The 16469-nt window shown below is 45.9% G+C and overlaps 1 protein-coding gene across 4 annotated transcripts in view; it reads right to left on the reverse strand.

Annotated features, from left to right (window-relative positions):
* LOC147438931 (uncharacterized) overlaps nucleotides 1–8859 on the reverse strand; it is a 107329-nt gene extending 98470 nt beyond the window's left edge. For 2 of the 4 annotated variants that reach the window (XM_086484888.1, XM_086484891.1), the window contains exon 1: nucleotides 8510–8856. In XM_086484888.1, the coding sequence (XP_086341014.1) occupies nucleotides 8510–8791 (282 nt within the window). In that variant the 5' untranslated portion in view covers nucleotides 8792–8856. Of the gene's footprint in view, nucleotides 1–8509 lie in introns of all 4 variants that reach the window. The other 2 variants (XM_086484887.1, XM_086484889.1) reach the window with 2 other exon arrangements.
* Between the last annotated feature and the right edge of the window lie 7610 nt (nucleotides 8860–16469).

Below are 16469 nucleotides of genomic sequence, written 5' to 3' on the forward strand. Positions count from 1 at the left end.
CTGCGTTGTTCCGAGGTTCAAACAATACCAAAACAACATTTCTCACTACTCCACCCAAGAGTAAAATAACCAATCATTCAAACCAGTATTAAAACCAAAGTCAAACATTTCAAATCGGCACAAAGACAGGTTCAAAATAGATACCATTTATTCCAAACAAGATCACCAAACAAGTTCTCAAACAGATTCTCAGACAAAATTCAAACTTAAAAACCAATCTCGACATCAGTCGAGCTCGAAAAGTTGATGGACTTTCCATCCTGAAACCTGCACCAAAAATTAGGGTTAGGTTCCTTCCATAAGGTCGGCACCATGATCCACAAACTCTTGAATAGTCGAAACAAGCCTCGATAAGCAATGTTCCCGTGGCCGTGATGGTAGTCCTAAGACCTGGCAATCACACTGGACCTCCAAGGTTTTTAGCTGGAAAAGAGACACCTATAGAGGGATGTCGAGAAATTTCAAGTTATAATCTGCTAGGGTTTCCATGGCAAGCATTTCAGGATACCCCCCTCTGCCAGAAGTTGCACTCCGAAGGAAGATGTCAGAAACCATTTAACTTCGGGCAAAATTTTTCTTGAAAGCTTGCCAAGTCCTTGGAGTGTGCGGCTTGGTAGCTGTAGACTTCTACCATTGCATGACACAAGTGACCTTTGAGAAAAACAACAGCTCGAAACAAATCTTGGATCCACTTTTTTAGGACCGGTATGCTTTCAGAAAAGTACACGCCTGATGCTCTAATACCACAGTCACAAAACGGGCACCACGTGCCAATAGAAAAGAAAAGACTGAACAGACTTTTAGCACTTCAATAACAACTGAACTCAAAGAGAGAGAGAGAGAGAGAGAGAGAGAGAGAGCACGCGACACGACGTGGCGGAATTCCACTCCAGAGAGTATTGGCCCCAAACCTTGGCACATCTTTCGGCATTTCTTTATATTGCATCAACACAGTACAAGCCTGTACTCCACGCTTTGCACCTTCTCCCAGAAGAGTACCAGAGAATGAGCCCTAGTCTCATATTTAAAGGCCCTTGGCCATTAAAAGCAGTTTACATGAAAAGCTTTATACTCAAAAGCAACTAGTCCAAAAAGCTACAAAAACTGCCAGCGTGATTTGCAGAAATCCGTACAACTGCCATGTCAGCAGTCAATGCAAAACGCGAAAATCCGTACAGTTCAGCCAAGTCAACAGGCCAGCGTAAAATCCGGAACTCCGTACAGCAGGTGCCACGTCATCAATTTTCCACTTCTTCTGCTGCTGCTTCTGCTTCTTAGGGTTTAGACCCCTCAGCCAGTATCTGAAGGTTAGCTCCATTCTTTAGTGACGACACGTCAGCAGTTTGTGACAGCGGATACTGCAGATACTGTTACTACTTCTTGTCGAAGAGATGACCCCCAAGGTCACTTATTGTTAGACTTACACCACTCTGCTGCTTCACAGGTCTAGGGCATACTTATACGGCTAGTATGTCTCCGGGCTGGCCACCCATAGTCTAGGTTGTACCTGGTCTGGCCGCCCGAGTTTGGGGCCGGCCGTCCACTTTTGTCCGAGCGCCCACATATATTTCCATACATCATTTTTCTGTTGGGTCGTCGGGATTTTCATCAGGCCTTGCCCAACCTCCCCTTGGGCACCTATTTATGGGGCCAGGGGGGTACCCACTTCCACATATCTCATCTCATAGAGATCATATATTGATTGTACTAAGGGTCTTCTGCTCATGGTAGTCATGGGGAGCTGATCGCCCCCTCTTCACCATCTCTGGTGTTTGTGTCTACTGTCTCTCTCTCTCTCTCCTCTCTCACGCTTCCGCACACACGCACTCACATGGGTATCAGCAACTTCATGCTTTGCCGTGTTCCAAGGCGCTTTTCAGCATAAGGTTCCTCTTCCCAAGCAATCACAACAGCCAACGTTTCTGCAAAACAGCCAACGATCTCTGCAAGAGGGGGTGGCGCCATCATATGGACAGTGTTTCTCGCGATGGAACCCTGCTAGTTGCGTTTTTTGCAAGATCTCATTACCATGGCTTGTGTTTTTACTGCTGGCTGCCAGCACCTGTCTCACAGGGCGGGCACCACGTGCCAATAGAAAAGAACAGACTGAACAACTTTAAGCACTTCAAATAACAACTGAACTGAAATGGAGAGAGAGACGACATGCGACACGGAGTGGCGGAATTCCATGCCCCAAACCTTGGCGCCCCTTTCGGTATTTCTTTATATTGCATCATCAAAGTACAAGGTGGTACTCCAGACTCTGCACCTTCTCCATGAAGCATGCCAAAGAATGAGCCCTAGCCTCATATTTAAAGGCCCTTGGCCTGAAAAGCAATTATAGTAAAAAGCCTTTAAAACTCAAAAGCTTCTGGTTCAAAAGCAAAGCCAAAAAGCTGCTAGCGCAATTTACGAAAATCCGTACAGCCTGCCACGTCATCAGCCAACGCAAAACGCGAAAATCCGTACAGCCTACCACGTCATCATGTCAACGCAATTTGTCTGCTGCCTTAGGGTTAGGGTTAGGGTTTTTGGCAGAAATTAAGGTTTGCAGGTTTTAAAGTTAGGGTTTTCAGAATTAGGGTTTGTAGGTTTTAGGGTTAGGGTTTATGGCAGACATTAGGGTTTAGGCCCCTCGGCCACATCTATACGTTGACTCCATTCTTTAGGCTTTGACACGTCAGCAGTTTGTTACATCTCCCCTTCTTGAAAGAGAGTAATCGTCCGCGATTACAGCATATCTGCAAAACAACTCAAGTTAGCTCAAAAATTTCCGAGGGTCATTCCGAGGGACAATTAGTTTGCTCTTTTTATTAAGAAGTTAGCTTCTCCTTTCTGCTCTTTTGATCAAGGAGTTAGCTGCTCCTATCGGCTGTTTTGATCAAGGAGTTAGCTTCTCCTTTCGTCCAGATCAGAACTCTTGATATTCCGACGTAGTAAAATTAGCCATCACACCCAGACCGTACTGATCTTCCTCGGGTGTCTTAATGCACTAAAATTACATACCCAGGCAATCTCATCCAATTAGGAATATTCAGTGGTTGGCACATCACAATGCAACACAAATGCTCACATATGTATGTTAGAAGACATAGAAACATAAAGCCGCCGATGAACACTCCCCTCGCAAATAACCATCCAAGTCCGGGCCATGAGCTGTTCAACGACTCCCTCATCACTCCTCCCGCAAATAACCTAAAAAGGTCAGAGCCATGAGATATAGAGGCTTTTTACAGCCAAACGCCCCCCAGACCGCAGCCTGCGTCGTTTGGAGGTGCTGAGAGTAACCACTACTCAGACTTCTTAATACTCCTCCCGCATAACCGTCCAGGTCCGGGCCATGAGTAACAACAACAATACTCCCCCCGTAAATAACCACAAGGGTCCGGGCCATGAGTAAAAAAAAAAAAGCACTTTTCAAACGTTCAATACTCCCCCCGCAAATAACCACAAGGGTCCGGGTCATGAGTATGAACAAGCATTCTCAAACATCATTTCTCACTTCTCCACCCGGGAGTAAAATCACCAATCATTGAAACCAGTATCAAACCAGAGTCAAACAATTCAAACCGGCACCAAGACAGGTTCAAAATAGATACCATCCATTTCAAACAAATTTCAAACAAAATCACCAAACAAGATCAAACAGAACTCAAACTTAAAAAGCAATCTCGACATCAGCCGAGCTCGAAAAGTCGATTGACTTTCCATCCTGAAACCTGCACCAAAAATTAGGGTTAGGTTTCTTCCATAAGGTCGTAGCCGAGCACAGCATGGTCCATCAGCTCTTGGACAAACAGTGTTTCTTTGGCGGCGATGGTAGTCCCAAGATAGCAATCGCACTCAGTCTCCAAGTTCATCTGCTCATAAAGAGACATCTACTAGGAGATGTCGAGAAACTTCAAGTAATAATCTGCTAGGGTTTCCATGGCAAGCATTTCAGGATACCCCACTCAAGTACTTGGAGTATGCTGCTTGGTAGCTATAGACATCAACATCTGCATAGCACTGCTTCTGAGAAAAACAGTCACTTGAAACAAATCTGGATCCTTCTCTTGCAAGTGATCTTAATTGGCTTATGCCCTATAAGACACTGCGGTGAAGACGGGAGCGCGCCCGATGCGCGATGAAGTGAGGGTGGGAGTGGCTAATAGGTCCGGGTTGGAGGGCGAAGATCCCTCAAACAATAGCTTTGTCTACTCTTTTTTTGTAGGACCGGTATGCTTTCAGAAAAGCACACGCCTAATGCTCTGATACCACTGTCACAGGGCGGGCACCACGTGCCAATAGAAAAGAACAGACTGAACAACTTTAAGCACTTCAAATAACAACTGAACTAAAATGGAGAGAGAGACGACACGCGACACGGAGTGGCGGAATTCCACCCCAGAGAGTATTGGCCCCAAACCTTGGCGCCCCTTTCGGTATTTCTTTATATTGCATCATCAAAGTACAAGCCGGTACTCCAGACTCTACACCTTCTCCAGGAAGCAGGCCAGAGAATGAGCCCTAGCCTCATATTTAAAGGCCCTTGGCTTGAAAAGCAATTATAGTAAAAAGCCTTTAAAACTCAAAAGCTTCTGGTTCAAAAGCAAAGCCAAAAAGCTGCCAGCGCAATTTACGGAAATCCGTACAGCCTGCCATGTCATCAACCAACGCAAAACGCGAAAATCCGTACAGCCTGCCATGCCATCATGTCAATGCAATTTTCGGAATTTGTCTGTTGCCTTAGGGTTAGGGTTAGGGTTTTTGGCAGAAATTAGGGTTTGCAGGTTTTAGGGTTAGGGTTTTCAGAATTCGGGTTTGCAGGTTTTAGGGTTAGGGTTTCCAGCATTAGGGTTTCAGCAGTTAGGGTTTCTGGCAGACATTAGGGTTTAGGCCCCTCGGCCACATCTGTACGTTGACTCCATTCTTTAGGCTTTGACACGTCAGCAGTTTGTTACAGCACCGGCCTCTAGAGCCCTTTTCCTTGCCGGAACAACACTTCCTCCATCTGTGTTTTTCAAGGCAGCCACCTGAGTTTTTTTTTTTTTTGGGGGGGGGGGGGCTGCGTTTTTGGGGGGAGCTGCGTTTTTTGGGCATGGGACTGTTTGTGGCACGAAGGACACCCTTGGTCTTGCCTCTACCCTCCGGCCTTGCATCCGGTGCATCGCCGGCACAATCCTCATCATTCAGACCAGATTTCAGCTTTGTGTTGCTTGCTGTTTTCTCTGTTTTCAACCCATTTGGGGCGGCTACTTTGATTCCCCACCCTCTCTACACCGCTCCGGGCTATGCCGGGTGCACACGAGCACGCTGAAATTCGCTGGACAGCAGCGTTTTCATCACCTCGCAGTTGCGTTTTTGGATGGACAGCAGACACTTGGCTTGCGTTTTTCACAAAGGATGGAGTTGCCTCCTGTCCGGACACCATACGGTGGTGGTCCTTGCAGTCTATCAGTGACTGCTACAGCACATGGTAGCTTCGACATCGGCTTGATCATACACGGGCATCAGATCCTTGGAAGATCCATTCACTCCAGCCATCATTCGGCGGTTGCACACTCCAAAGGGGTGGTGACTTGTGGTTTGGACACACCTATGCACTCGTCAGACGAGTTCACACGAGATATGGCCATGCTCATGGCATATGGGATTCCGACATTCCTAGAGAAGACACCACCATCTTGGGTGGACGAACACTTACCACTTGACCTCGACATGTCAGATCACTTGCTTACACAGGAGCATCTACATAGACTTCGGGAGAGGATCTTGGATCTCTTCTTGGATAGGTTCATTGCTTGGATCTACAGACTGGAGTGGGACTTCAGTGCTTTGGACTCTCTTGGAGAGTTTACCCGTGAGATACGGGAGATCGGGCATTACGCGAATACATTCGGAGTCACCCGGAGCTTGGCTTGGATGGTAGTGCAATTGCTCTTCTACACTCCTGATCATTTGGATTACTACCTTTAGAGTTGCTTATACTCATCCTTGATAACCTCACATCAAACTCCTCCCCCAACCTGGGCAGTAGGCCACTCCCAGCTCATTCATCTTGAGAGCCACACCAACCTGGCCAGGTCTAGTGGCATTGTTGGCGGGCTTATGCTTTGGTTTACACCGCAGGACTGGAGGCAGGAGTTACAGGCAGGTCGGCGCAGACATCTTGGTCTGGCCACTCATTCCCAGAGTTTCCTTAGCGCAGATTTCTCAGTCTGGCTTCCCTACTTCTACAGGATGATTACGGTGCAAACAGCTTGGTCTGACCATACCTCTTCTCAGAGGCCCTTCACAGCTCACTGTTTAGTTTGGCTTTCCCCTCATCTTGGATTACCCTACCTACTGACAGGACATCATCCGGTGGTGGTCCGTGCGGTCTCTCGGTGACTGTTACAGCTTTACGGGAGCTTCCACAGTGCAGACTGCTTAGTCTGACTTTCCTTGATTCAAAGGACGTGTACGACGCATATTACTACATCTGGCCTTCCTAGAGTTTTACACAGCTCAGCCACCTGGCCACACTCGGTTGCAGGTTCATGCATTGACAGGCTTCCGTGCATTCTCATGACGATTCCTGGGCTTCTCCACTTTCGCCAAATGGTTTGAGTACAGACATCACAGATCCTATTGGGCACGACACTTGCAGGTCTATTGGCACTTCTTTTACGATAAGGAGTTGTTTTCAAACTCAGTTCGGAACCTTCATGCAGTATCTTCACACTGTATAGGCGGAGTACAGCAGTTTGCTACACTGCTTGTGACGGCACTTTACCATGGAGATTTCCTGGCAATCGACACACCCCAGACTGCTGCTACACTCGCAGAGTTCGCCGGAGTATTGTCCTTCAATGAACATCGCAACAGACATCTTCATCATTTGCCTCACATCTTCGGCTTCATGCGGTTTGTTCAGCATCAGGTGCTAAGAGGGGGTGTTAGACTTACACCAGCTTCACAGGTCTAGGGCATACTTGTACGGCTAGTATGTCCCCAAGCTGGTCACCCATAGTCTAGGTTGTACCTGGTCCAGGCCGGCCATCCACTTTTGTCCGCGCGTCCACATATATTTCCATATATCATTTTTCTGTTGGGTCGTGGGGATTTTTATCAGGCCTTGCTCTACCTCCCCTTGGGCACCTATTTATGGGGCCAAAGGGGTACCTACTTTCTCATCTCATAGAGATCATATACTGATTGTACTAAGGGTCTTCTGCTCATGGTAGTCATGGAGGGCTGATCGCCCTCTCTTCACCATCTCTTGCGTTTATGTCTACTGTCTCTCTCTCTCTCTTCTCTCTCACGCTTCCGCACACGTGCACTCTCACACTTATATAGGCCTTTCATGTTGGGTCAAGCAGCCATTTATCCAACCCCACGACCATGGGAAGATAATGCTACTAAAATGACTTAAGTGCCTGTTCGTATGCCTTTTTGCCGACTAACTACATTGCACAGGAGAGGGTATGCAACTAGGCATGCACGTCATGCTAGAGGCTCACAAAGTGCCAAGCTAGGTCCTAAGCTAGACTACGCCTGACGCTAGATGTAGCAGATGCTTGTCCACATGGCGTAATTGCAGTGCGCACGTGACAATTTTACTTATTTGCCAAAGTCTTTGGTAGGGCAATTTACTCAACGGGGAACTTAAGGCCCCAAGCGCTAGTATATAAGCAGCACCTTGCCCCCATTGTAAATCACTAATTCATTGTCTAAATGGTTTGTTCCACGGTCTCTCTCTCTCTCTCTCTCTCTCTCTCTCTCTCTCTCTCTCTCTCTCTCTCTCTCTCTCTCTCTCTGTTTTTCTTTGTATTGAAGTAATCAAGTCTGTTTCATCTCTATTCTTTTCAGTAGGCACGTGATGCCCGTCAGTCACTCTCTTAGGTCAAGGATATGTGGCAAGCATACACAACTCGCTAACATCTTTCGGCCAATGCAGACCACACATGATACTCTATCCACTCATCATCCTTATGACGACTACATTGAGCATGTTGTAGTAACTATCTACCCTTGGCTACATTGGGCATGCTGTAGTACCCACTTACCCTTGGCAACATTGAGCATGTTGTAGTAACAACTTGGCAGGGAGACACAACTCACTAACATCCATCGTCCAATCTAGACCGGGTGCAGCCCACATAGGATCCTCTATGCACTCATCATCCTTATAATTGCATTTGGCAATCTCACTATTGATCAGTGAAGTTAATCACTACTTGTGCTAATGTTAATAATACTAATAGATTAGCAACTAATGATATAGTCGATCTTGGGACCCCTCCTCTCCCCCAAAAAAATTCCATGATAGCCATCTATTAGTCAATCATTCATGTACGCATCACATCCAGCTTCACTGTTGTTATTGCCAACATTGTTGATGCACAAAGGACATAAACCGCTGCACAGGATTTGTCACATAAGCCCGTTCTATGGTCATTCGTGGAACTCTCTCTCTCTCTCTCTCTCTCTCTCTCTCTCTCTCTCTCTCTCATGATCAAAAGGGAGGACGTCGGAAATTGTGAACCTGTGCAGCCTTGCCGAACCCGAAGAGCTGAGCAGTATCTAAAAAGGATAGGGCTTGCATTTCATTGCCAGAGGCCAGCTCAAGGTCGAGGCGTCGAAGAATGGAGGTCCGGCTTTCCTGCTGCGATGCATTCCCAGCTTGGCAGCGAACAAGAAGAGAGAACGAAGAGCTCGAAGAAGGGGAGAAGTGCGCTAAGGAGGAACAGCAGGCCGAAGTTTTGCGCGTGTAGAGATGTGAATGGAAGACGGGACGTGTGCTGCAAACAGCTAGACTCACCTCCATTGCTCGTGCATGAATGGAGACGGAGCGTAGGCTAAGATGACCACGTGTCACTCATTCTCTCCTTACTATTGCAACCTCAGGACTCTCATGTCACAGTGGGACAGGCCTTTTGCTGCCATGGTGAGATGGGGTGAAGATTCCTTTTTTGGCTTTCTAAAAGAAACCCTTAGTGTTCTCTTGGGTTAGAAAGGTGCAGTTCACATGGAGCTCTGGTTTGCAACTGGTTGCCAATCAGTTGCGAACCAGTTTGGTTCCCATTAGGTGTTGCGAGGAAAAAGTTTGCAATTGGTTGCAAACCGGTTGCGATGCTGCTCCTAGGGGAGGAGGTGGAGCAGGTTGGAAACCATGGAAAAGGACAAAACTTTGCTCAATTTTTCAGCTTCCCATAGGAAAAATACGGCATTTTTCAATGCATTTCTAGAATTTTTGCTTTTCATGGGAACTGAGTAGTTGCTGGTTGCCAACCGACAGCCGGTTGCGAGCCATGGTTCCACGTGAACTGCCTGAAAGACTCCTTTCATTTCACATCCTGATGGAGACTTACCTTTCATTTCACATTATGACATGTCTTTACTTTTGTTGAATTCTATTGTTTTAGAATGCTAAAGTGAAACTTCACCTTGCATAAATTTTAGTAAATTTTACACACACACATGTTTTTTTTTGCATTCTATTGTTTTAGAATGCTAAAGTGAAGCTTCACTTTGCATAATTCTAATAAATTCTATACACATATATATTAATTAGTTCTTCTTACTTCACTTTTCATTTCACATGGCTTTACATTTCTTGCATTTTATAGCTTGATTCCAGTCAGTGTTAACGTTCGAGAAAGTCTCTTTTATTAAGCGGCTGCTGATCAAGTTTCTTCTTCACAAAGAAGAAAATCAGAAATACTAGCAAAAATTTTGAGATTTGTAAAATTTTTGGACGATTTTCTCACATATTTCATCGGTTTTTCTTTCCTTTACCATGGTTTGCAGTTAGCTAGTCTAGATTTTCAATCAGCTCAAGACTAAGCTGAGGCAATCCTTTCTCAAACACTGATACCAGTTTAATTCAACCTAACAATTTTATCACTTTCTTATTGTTTTTGAAAGCCGTTGTGACCCTTTCACTTGTTTGTCACAGAAGCGGCCTAGCTTGCTCGGCCAACTTTTGATCATGGCGACCAACCTTCAAAAGTTAGCGCGCCAAGAACGCTAGTAGGCGTTGAGCCCAGGTGACCAAGCCGTAGTGTGAAGATACAACCACTTGGCTACTCACGGCTCGAGTTTGTTTAAGTGCCTGATGTGACACAAAATGCCACGATCACCTACAAAAGTGAAGGGGGTGGGCGCCCCAATATGATAGGGACCTAAGGCGCCTGTCACACACGTCCAGCGGACAAATGTGAGTTGCCTGCTTGTGGGCGGGCACCTTTTTCATTGATGAAGGCATTTCCAATCGACATAGTCACACAAGACAATATCTATCGGGTGTTTTGCAGCGCTGGCCATGGGATCCACACTAGGGAACTACAAAGCGGGAATCACCAGATGTGTAGCCCCGCCTGATATCCGAAAAGTAAACTAAGACAAGGGGGGTGGATGCTGGAGTTTATTTATCAAGTTTATGTTTTCCACTAAGGTCACATGGTGAGGTGGTCGCGTCATCAGCCTCGCGAGCTTCCGGAAGGGGGCGCACATTTTTGTTGGGCGATCCATCTCCCTCAAGATTCCTGCAGGAGGGCCAACAGCCGTCGACCCCACCGCCTGAGGTCTTAAAGACCCCGTGTTCTTTAGTATTGTGATTAGTGCAAGCATGCTAGCCTCTAATTGTATTGCTAGATTGCAATACTATTTCAGTACTCAATGGTGGTGGGGGAGGGGGCCGGCAATCATTCTTAATCGCCAAGAATTAGAAGAAATCACGTGAGGTATGAGTGCAACGCATGAAATTTGAAGGAGAATGTCAGGTGTTTAGCAACATAGCATGCATACCATGAAGGAGTGAGCAGGTGGAAGAGGCAGTGCACAGATGAGAAGGGTGGACGTAGAGGCTGAGGGCGATGGTCAGACAAGAAGGGGATATGCAAATACACTCAAGGCGGCAGACTCGTGGGTGCAGGTGCAGAGATGGACATAGACTTGTAGCACACAGGCAGTTGCAAGCGTGGCTGCATATCAAGCTTGAAGGGAAAGGGAGTGTCTCAATGCTAGTGCTTGAGTGGTTATGAGAGGCCATGAAAGGTTGATGTAAGTGTATTGGTGTAAGTTCGATTCTGTTTTCTCCATTTTATAAGGGTAAGAGAGAAATTCCTAAAATTCCCTTGAGAGTTAAGAAAGGGATTCAAGAAGAATCTTGGAAATAAATTCAATAAATATAAAGAGGGCCCAGTAGGAGCCAGAAGGGGCATTAACTGATTTTTAATGCAAAAAAAGGAGAAGATGCTCTCTCTCAGACACACACATTTGCAACCAGGAGGCAAGAGCTCTCTCTCTCTCTCTCTCTCTCTCTCTCTCTCTCTCTCTCTCTCTCTCTCTCTCTCTCTCTCTCTCTCTCTCTATGTGTGTGTGTGTGTGTGTGTTTGTGAGTGTGTCTCTCTATACGTGCACCCTAAAAGGGCAAAGGTTTCTCTGCACATGCCTTGCTAAGGCCTTCTACGCAAATTTGTAGCCATTATAGCTCAAACATGTTGCATGAAGCTATAACAGAACCTGTGAGGCCCTCGTTATCATGCAGAACCTATGCAAGTAGAAGTTGTGAGAGCCATGGAACGAATGCGGATGAGGGTTGAACACAGAAATTGTGAGGGCGAGGGTTGCACAATAGGTCTTGCTGGGAGAGAGGGCAAGGTGTAAAGACAGAGGAATGCGCGTTGAGGGGGAACATTAAGGGAATCTAAAGAGGTAATGAAATTTATTTTTCCAAGCAAATAGAGCCACTTAAACATGTTATAAGGGTAGAATCTCCCTCTCCCCGATCTCTGGCTAGCTAAAAATACAAGGTGACTCTACCTCTCTCTCTACTCTCTGCTTGCTCTCTCTCTCTCTCTCTCTCTCTCTCTCTCTCTCTCTCTCTCTCTCTCTCTCTCTCTCTCTCTCTCTCTCTCTCTCTCGCGGCATCTCTCATGTGTAGAGGATATCTCTCTTGTTGGGGTAAATGCGTCTCTATGTGTGCCCCATACCAGATGCCTAAGATTTGGGTCCGTCCCACTGACAATTGACACGAACTGTTAGGTAAAGGCGGTGTGCCTCACCGTGCTTTGCCCGTGTCCATCGGCCAGTGTCCGGTCGTCCACATACAAAGAATAAGGAGCTCTGACTCATTCTCACGTAGCGCTCATACATTGAGATTTGGGAGCTCCACCTACATCCTGTGTTCTCTCTCTTTCTCTCCCCCTTCTCACTCTCCGCACACGTACCGCATTCGCGCATTCGCGCACTCACAATCGGTATCAAAGCTTTGGTGATGCGCATGCAACGGCCCGACGAGACGGAAGCGACGGAGCTCGGCTATGGCGGCTTGAGCTCGGGGGAGGTGGATACGGCTCAATGGTGTCAGATCTTAGCTTAGGCATGTATATTCAGCTTGTGTAGCAAGCCATTGCTGAATTTTGTAGAAAAAGAGCAGGAACAAGATGTGTTGTAGCTCGTTTTTTATGTTTTTCGCTCCCGAAACGGTGTTTTTTGCATATCTCCGTCACACGGAGTCGGATGGATATGATCCAGAAGTTTAAGTTGGGGTTTTAGCACATTCCGGATGTGATGGTGATGTTTGTTTTTTGAAATTCTTCTCTAAATTATAACAGGTACAACAACAGCAAGTCTATGCTGCGTTTTTGGACCGAAAATGGAGGTTTTTGGTATATCTCTCACACTCGGACTCGGAAAAATGTGATTCAAGAGTCTCCCCTCGGGTTTTGGCACATTTCAAACGCGCTGGTTATATCAAAATTTTGAAATTTTGAATGCTAAATTTTTTGCAGCAGCCTGTCAACAATCTCGACATATCGAGGTTTTGCCATTTGATTCCTACAGAGTAGAGAGTGATGCGGTTTGCATCTTTGGCTATGTATGGCACATTGTGGGGCTATTTGAAAGAGAATTCACCTTGTTTTTGCGTATGCAAGTAATGCTTTGGAATGTGACTTTCGGATCGTTACACATTTGGATGCGGTTTTATGCACATTGTTTGACTGTGTGGGGCATTTCAGAGAGCTTTTTAGTACAGTTTTGTGCAGTTTCATGCTATGTATACAATATGCGGATACAGTTTGAGCTAGCCATAGCTCGCAAGTAGTAGGTTTGCAGTGTTTTTGGACAGGTACACGTCCATAGAACTACTCGGTCGGGGGTGAGGGGTGAGCCAGTTTGCTAGGCTTTTGACATTGTATGTAGACCATTTGTGGATTTTGCTTACTGAGACGGTGTCTATTGTCATCCGTATTTGGTGAGATTTTTTGAGGTTTTGCTCAGTTTTCAGGGAAGACTCTGTTGAATTTTTCCCAAGATTTCTCGCCATGTTTTATGCGTATTTGCAGTTTGCTCTCTGATGGTTTAGTGGTTGAGTTGACTCCCACTCTGATAGTTATCTGCAGTTTTTTGGCTTGTGATTTGCGTTGAGTTTTGACTTAATTTGTAAAGAAAATTCTGTTCATTTTTTCCCGACTTCTTGCCACAAAAGTTTGCAGTGTTATGCCATCTTGTACAGTGGTCGATATATTTCCACTTTGACAATGATCGAGTGTTTACTCTCACTTTTGACAGGTTTTGTCAGTTTGGACATAGTTTGGTGTCCTTGTATCCACTCTCATAGGAGTGAGGATTTTTGTATTCTTGTGTGGCTACAATACAAGCTGTTACAAGTTTTTGCATATTTTTGCAGGCAGTTTCTCTTGTGGGATGTGTTTTGAGCTGGTTTGCTCTCTACTTGCTTATATGGTTATGTGCTTTACACTCAGTTGAGCAGTTTGTCCCAGTTTATGCTTGCAGAGTTTGTAGATTGTGGAGTTGTTTTATGCATATGTGAGCATCGATTTTGATGCGATTGATCATGCTTTTGAGCATTGTGTAGAGGTCGAGTTACCGCCCACTTTGTTTGCCATAGTTTTGGCATGGATATTGAGACGCTTCAAGTTAGAGGCGGGTCTCGCTCACGATCACGACTGACATGTTGGCACTACGGCCACAATGGGCATATTAGGCATCGTTGCTTCAGGCGTATGAGGCAGCGAAAGAGGCAGATGCATGGTGCTACTATGAGGACAAATGCTAGAGAGTATGCATGTGACGGGCATGTCACTTTTGAGTCTAACTTGCCTTCAAACTACTTTGTGTCTTGGGATAGCACATTGTCTACGCGTTTTCTACCAGACGAGCATGCAGTCTTTCATGTGACTCCACGTCATGATTTGTTTTGCTCTTTCTCTAGTGGGAGACTTGGTTGTGTGCAGATTGCTGATGGTTCAGCATATGACATAGAGGGTGCTGGAGATGTATGCATGTCTTTACCTAGAGGTGCATTGCTTATGCTACGAGATGTATGTTATGTACCATGACTCAACCAGAGTCTCATCTCAGTGCGTCAATTGCAGAGTAGTGGACATTGTGTATTGCTTAGAGAGTGGTCATTTCAGATGCATAGGGGATCACTGGTGATAGCCAAAGGTGCTAGGAGTGGTCAGGTTTACCCTTTCATATTTCTGACACACGAGGCGATGTAGTCTCTGTGTATTTGCAGCCATGTTTGGAGCGAGAGATGAGGCGTGTCTCTTTTGCGGATGTGCTATATGGAGAGCAGGTTGTACATTTTGTCTTGTGGTGACGTTCACAAGAGACAGTGGTATCTCTGGGGATGCACAGCTTTGTCAGTCATCAGTTGAGCCGAAGATCGTCGATGCATTGTTCTATGATGTGTCTGATACGTTTGAGGGCAACAATGTCCTTCAAACATCTGTGTGTGATTGCACTGGCGCTGTTTTTTCAATTTTGCAGTCATTCTCAGCAGATATGCCTTTGCCAGATGATGCTGACATGGTGATGCATAGTCAAGTGGTTCCTAATCAGGATGCATATGGCACTGAGGTTGCTGACAGGGATAGGTTGGCACACAGAGTACATGTTTCGTCGGCTTTCGGGTCTCTCATGTCTGACCTTTTGGTCTTGAGACTTGATCGTGCTTATGCGGTTGGTGCATTTGCAATGGGAGTTGTCAGTCGTACGATGACTGACACTGGCATTGTGCATTGTGGATCCATGCAGGTCGTCACTCGATACCTGGATCAAGAGTGTCATCGTAGCTCTAGTCCTAGTGGTATACATGTTGCATCTACACGAGCGGTTTACAGAGTGAGCTTTTGGAACCCATATGCTTTTAGACTTGAATCTTTTCATGCACACTACATTTATGCACAGTGCATTTGGAAGGCCAAGGGCCTATAAATGAAGTGCCAAGGCCTCAACCTCAAGCAGATACACTTGGAGCACTGTTGAAACGAGGACCCTCGAACATTGTACTTTGTGAAGCAATAATAATAAACAAATATCGAAAGGAGTGCCAGTCTTTCAGGTCAATCTCTCTAGGCACGAAACTATGCTTGTCGTGTCGTGTCGTCTCTCTCTTAGGTTTGTTCAGTTTAGTTCTTTCAGTTTGCTCTCATGTGTTGTGGTATATTCTCGGCTTGGAGTGTCCAAGTCTGTTATACAGATGCCTCCAACCTTTAAAACGACTTTCAATAGAGAGGGCAATGCACTTCTACAACCTAATGCTTATCGTCAGTTCAATCTCAAGAAAGAAGAAGAGGAAGAAGAAGAAGAAGGAGGAGAGAAATTTTAATGTCTTTGGAACAATCCCCAGATCTGAACAACAGAATCTAAGAAGTTTGTTAAGGCAAATGCAAAAATCCCGACAAATCTAGGAGGAAAAATCCCAGCCAACAAATTGACAACCAGTACAGCACCCCTATGATGATAATCAAAGCTAAGGTGACACCAATCAAGGCACACGAGGGAGATAATAGAGTGGCCAACCACGGAGTAATATAGGAAGTGACATAAGATGAGCATCAAACAACTCATTGATAATGATCACCACTGAGATGGAGAAACCCAATGTAGCAGCAACAGACGAGACAATGTCACAACTCAGTGACATGGAAGCTCGTGTACACACACACCTTCCCCTTTAGCATGGACAGTCCCGGGGAAAACAAGCTGAGAGGGCTTCCGTGAAGCAGCTGGTTGCAAAGAAGGTGAGTGAAAGCCCTAGGGTGGGGCTAGAGCATCCCAACAAGGAGCAAAAGAGCAGTCACAAGGTACTAAGGCATCTCAAAGGGAGCACTTGGAGACCTACCACGAGCAACCATAGGTTGTTGTACACAACCAGGAGGAGCCCGAGGGGCAATTGAGGCAACCACTAAGCAAGGCAAGGGAAGTTGAGAAAAAAACATCATGTAAGCCACACAATAGCGCTAATGTAAGGCAAGGACACATAGCATTGAAGAAACCCAACGTAAGGAGATCTTGAGCAAATTGCACAACAAGAAAGAGAGGCAGCCTTCAGCCTTTAGCCTCGCCCCCCTCCCGCACATACTCGCTCCCAAAGTCCTCTCTCGCACGCACTCTTCAACTCAGCAAATCATAGCCAAAGGAGGCCGTAGGCTTATGCACACACAGAGGGTAGACATATCCAAGAG

Source organism: Adiantum capillus-veneris, chromosome 16 (assembly GCF_014529385.1).
Source record: "Adiantum capillus-veneris isolate H3 chromosome 16, ASM1452938v2, whole genome shotgun sequence".
Taxonomy (NCBI): domain Eukaryota; kingdom Viridiplantae; phylum Streptophyta; class Polypodiopsida; order Polypodiales; family Pteridaceae; genus Adiantum; species Adiantum capillus-veneris.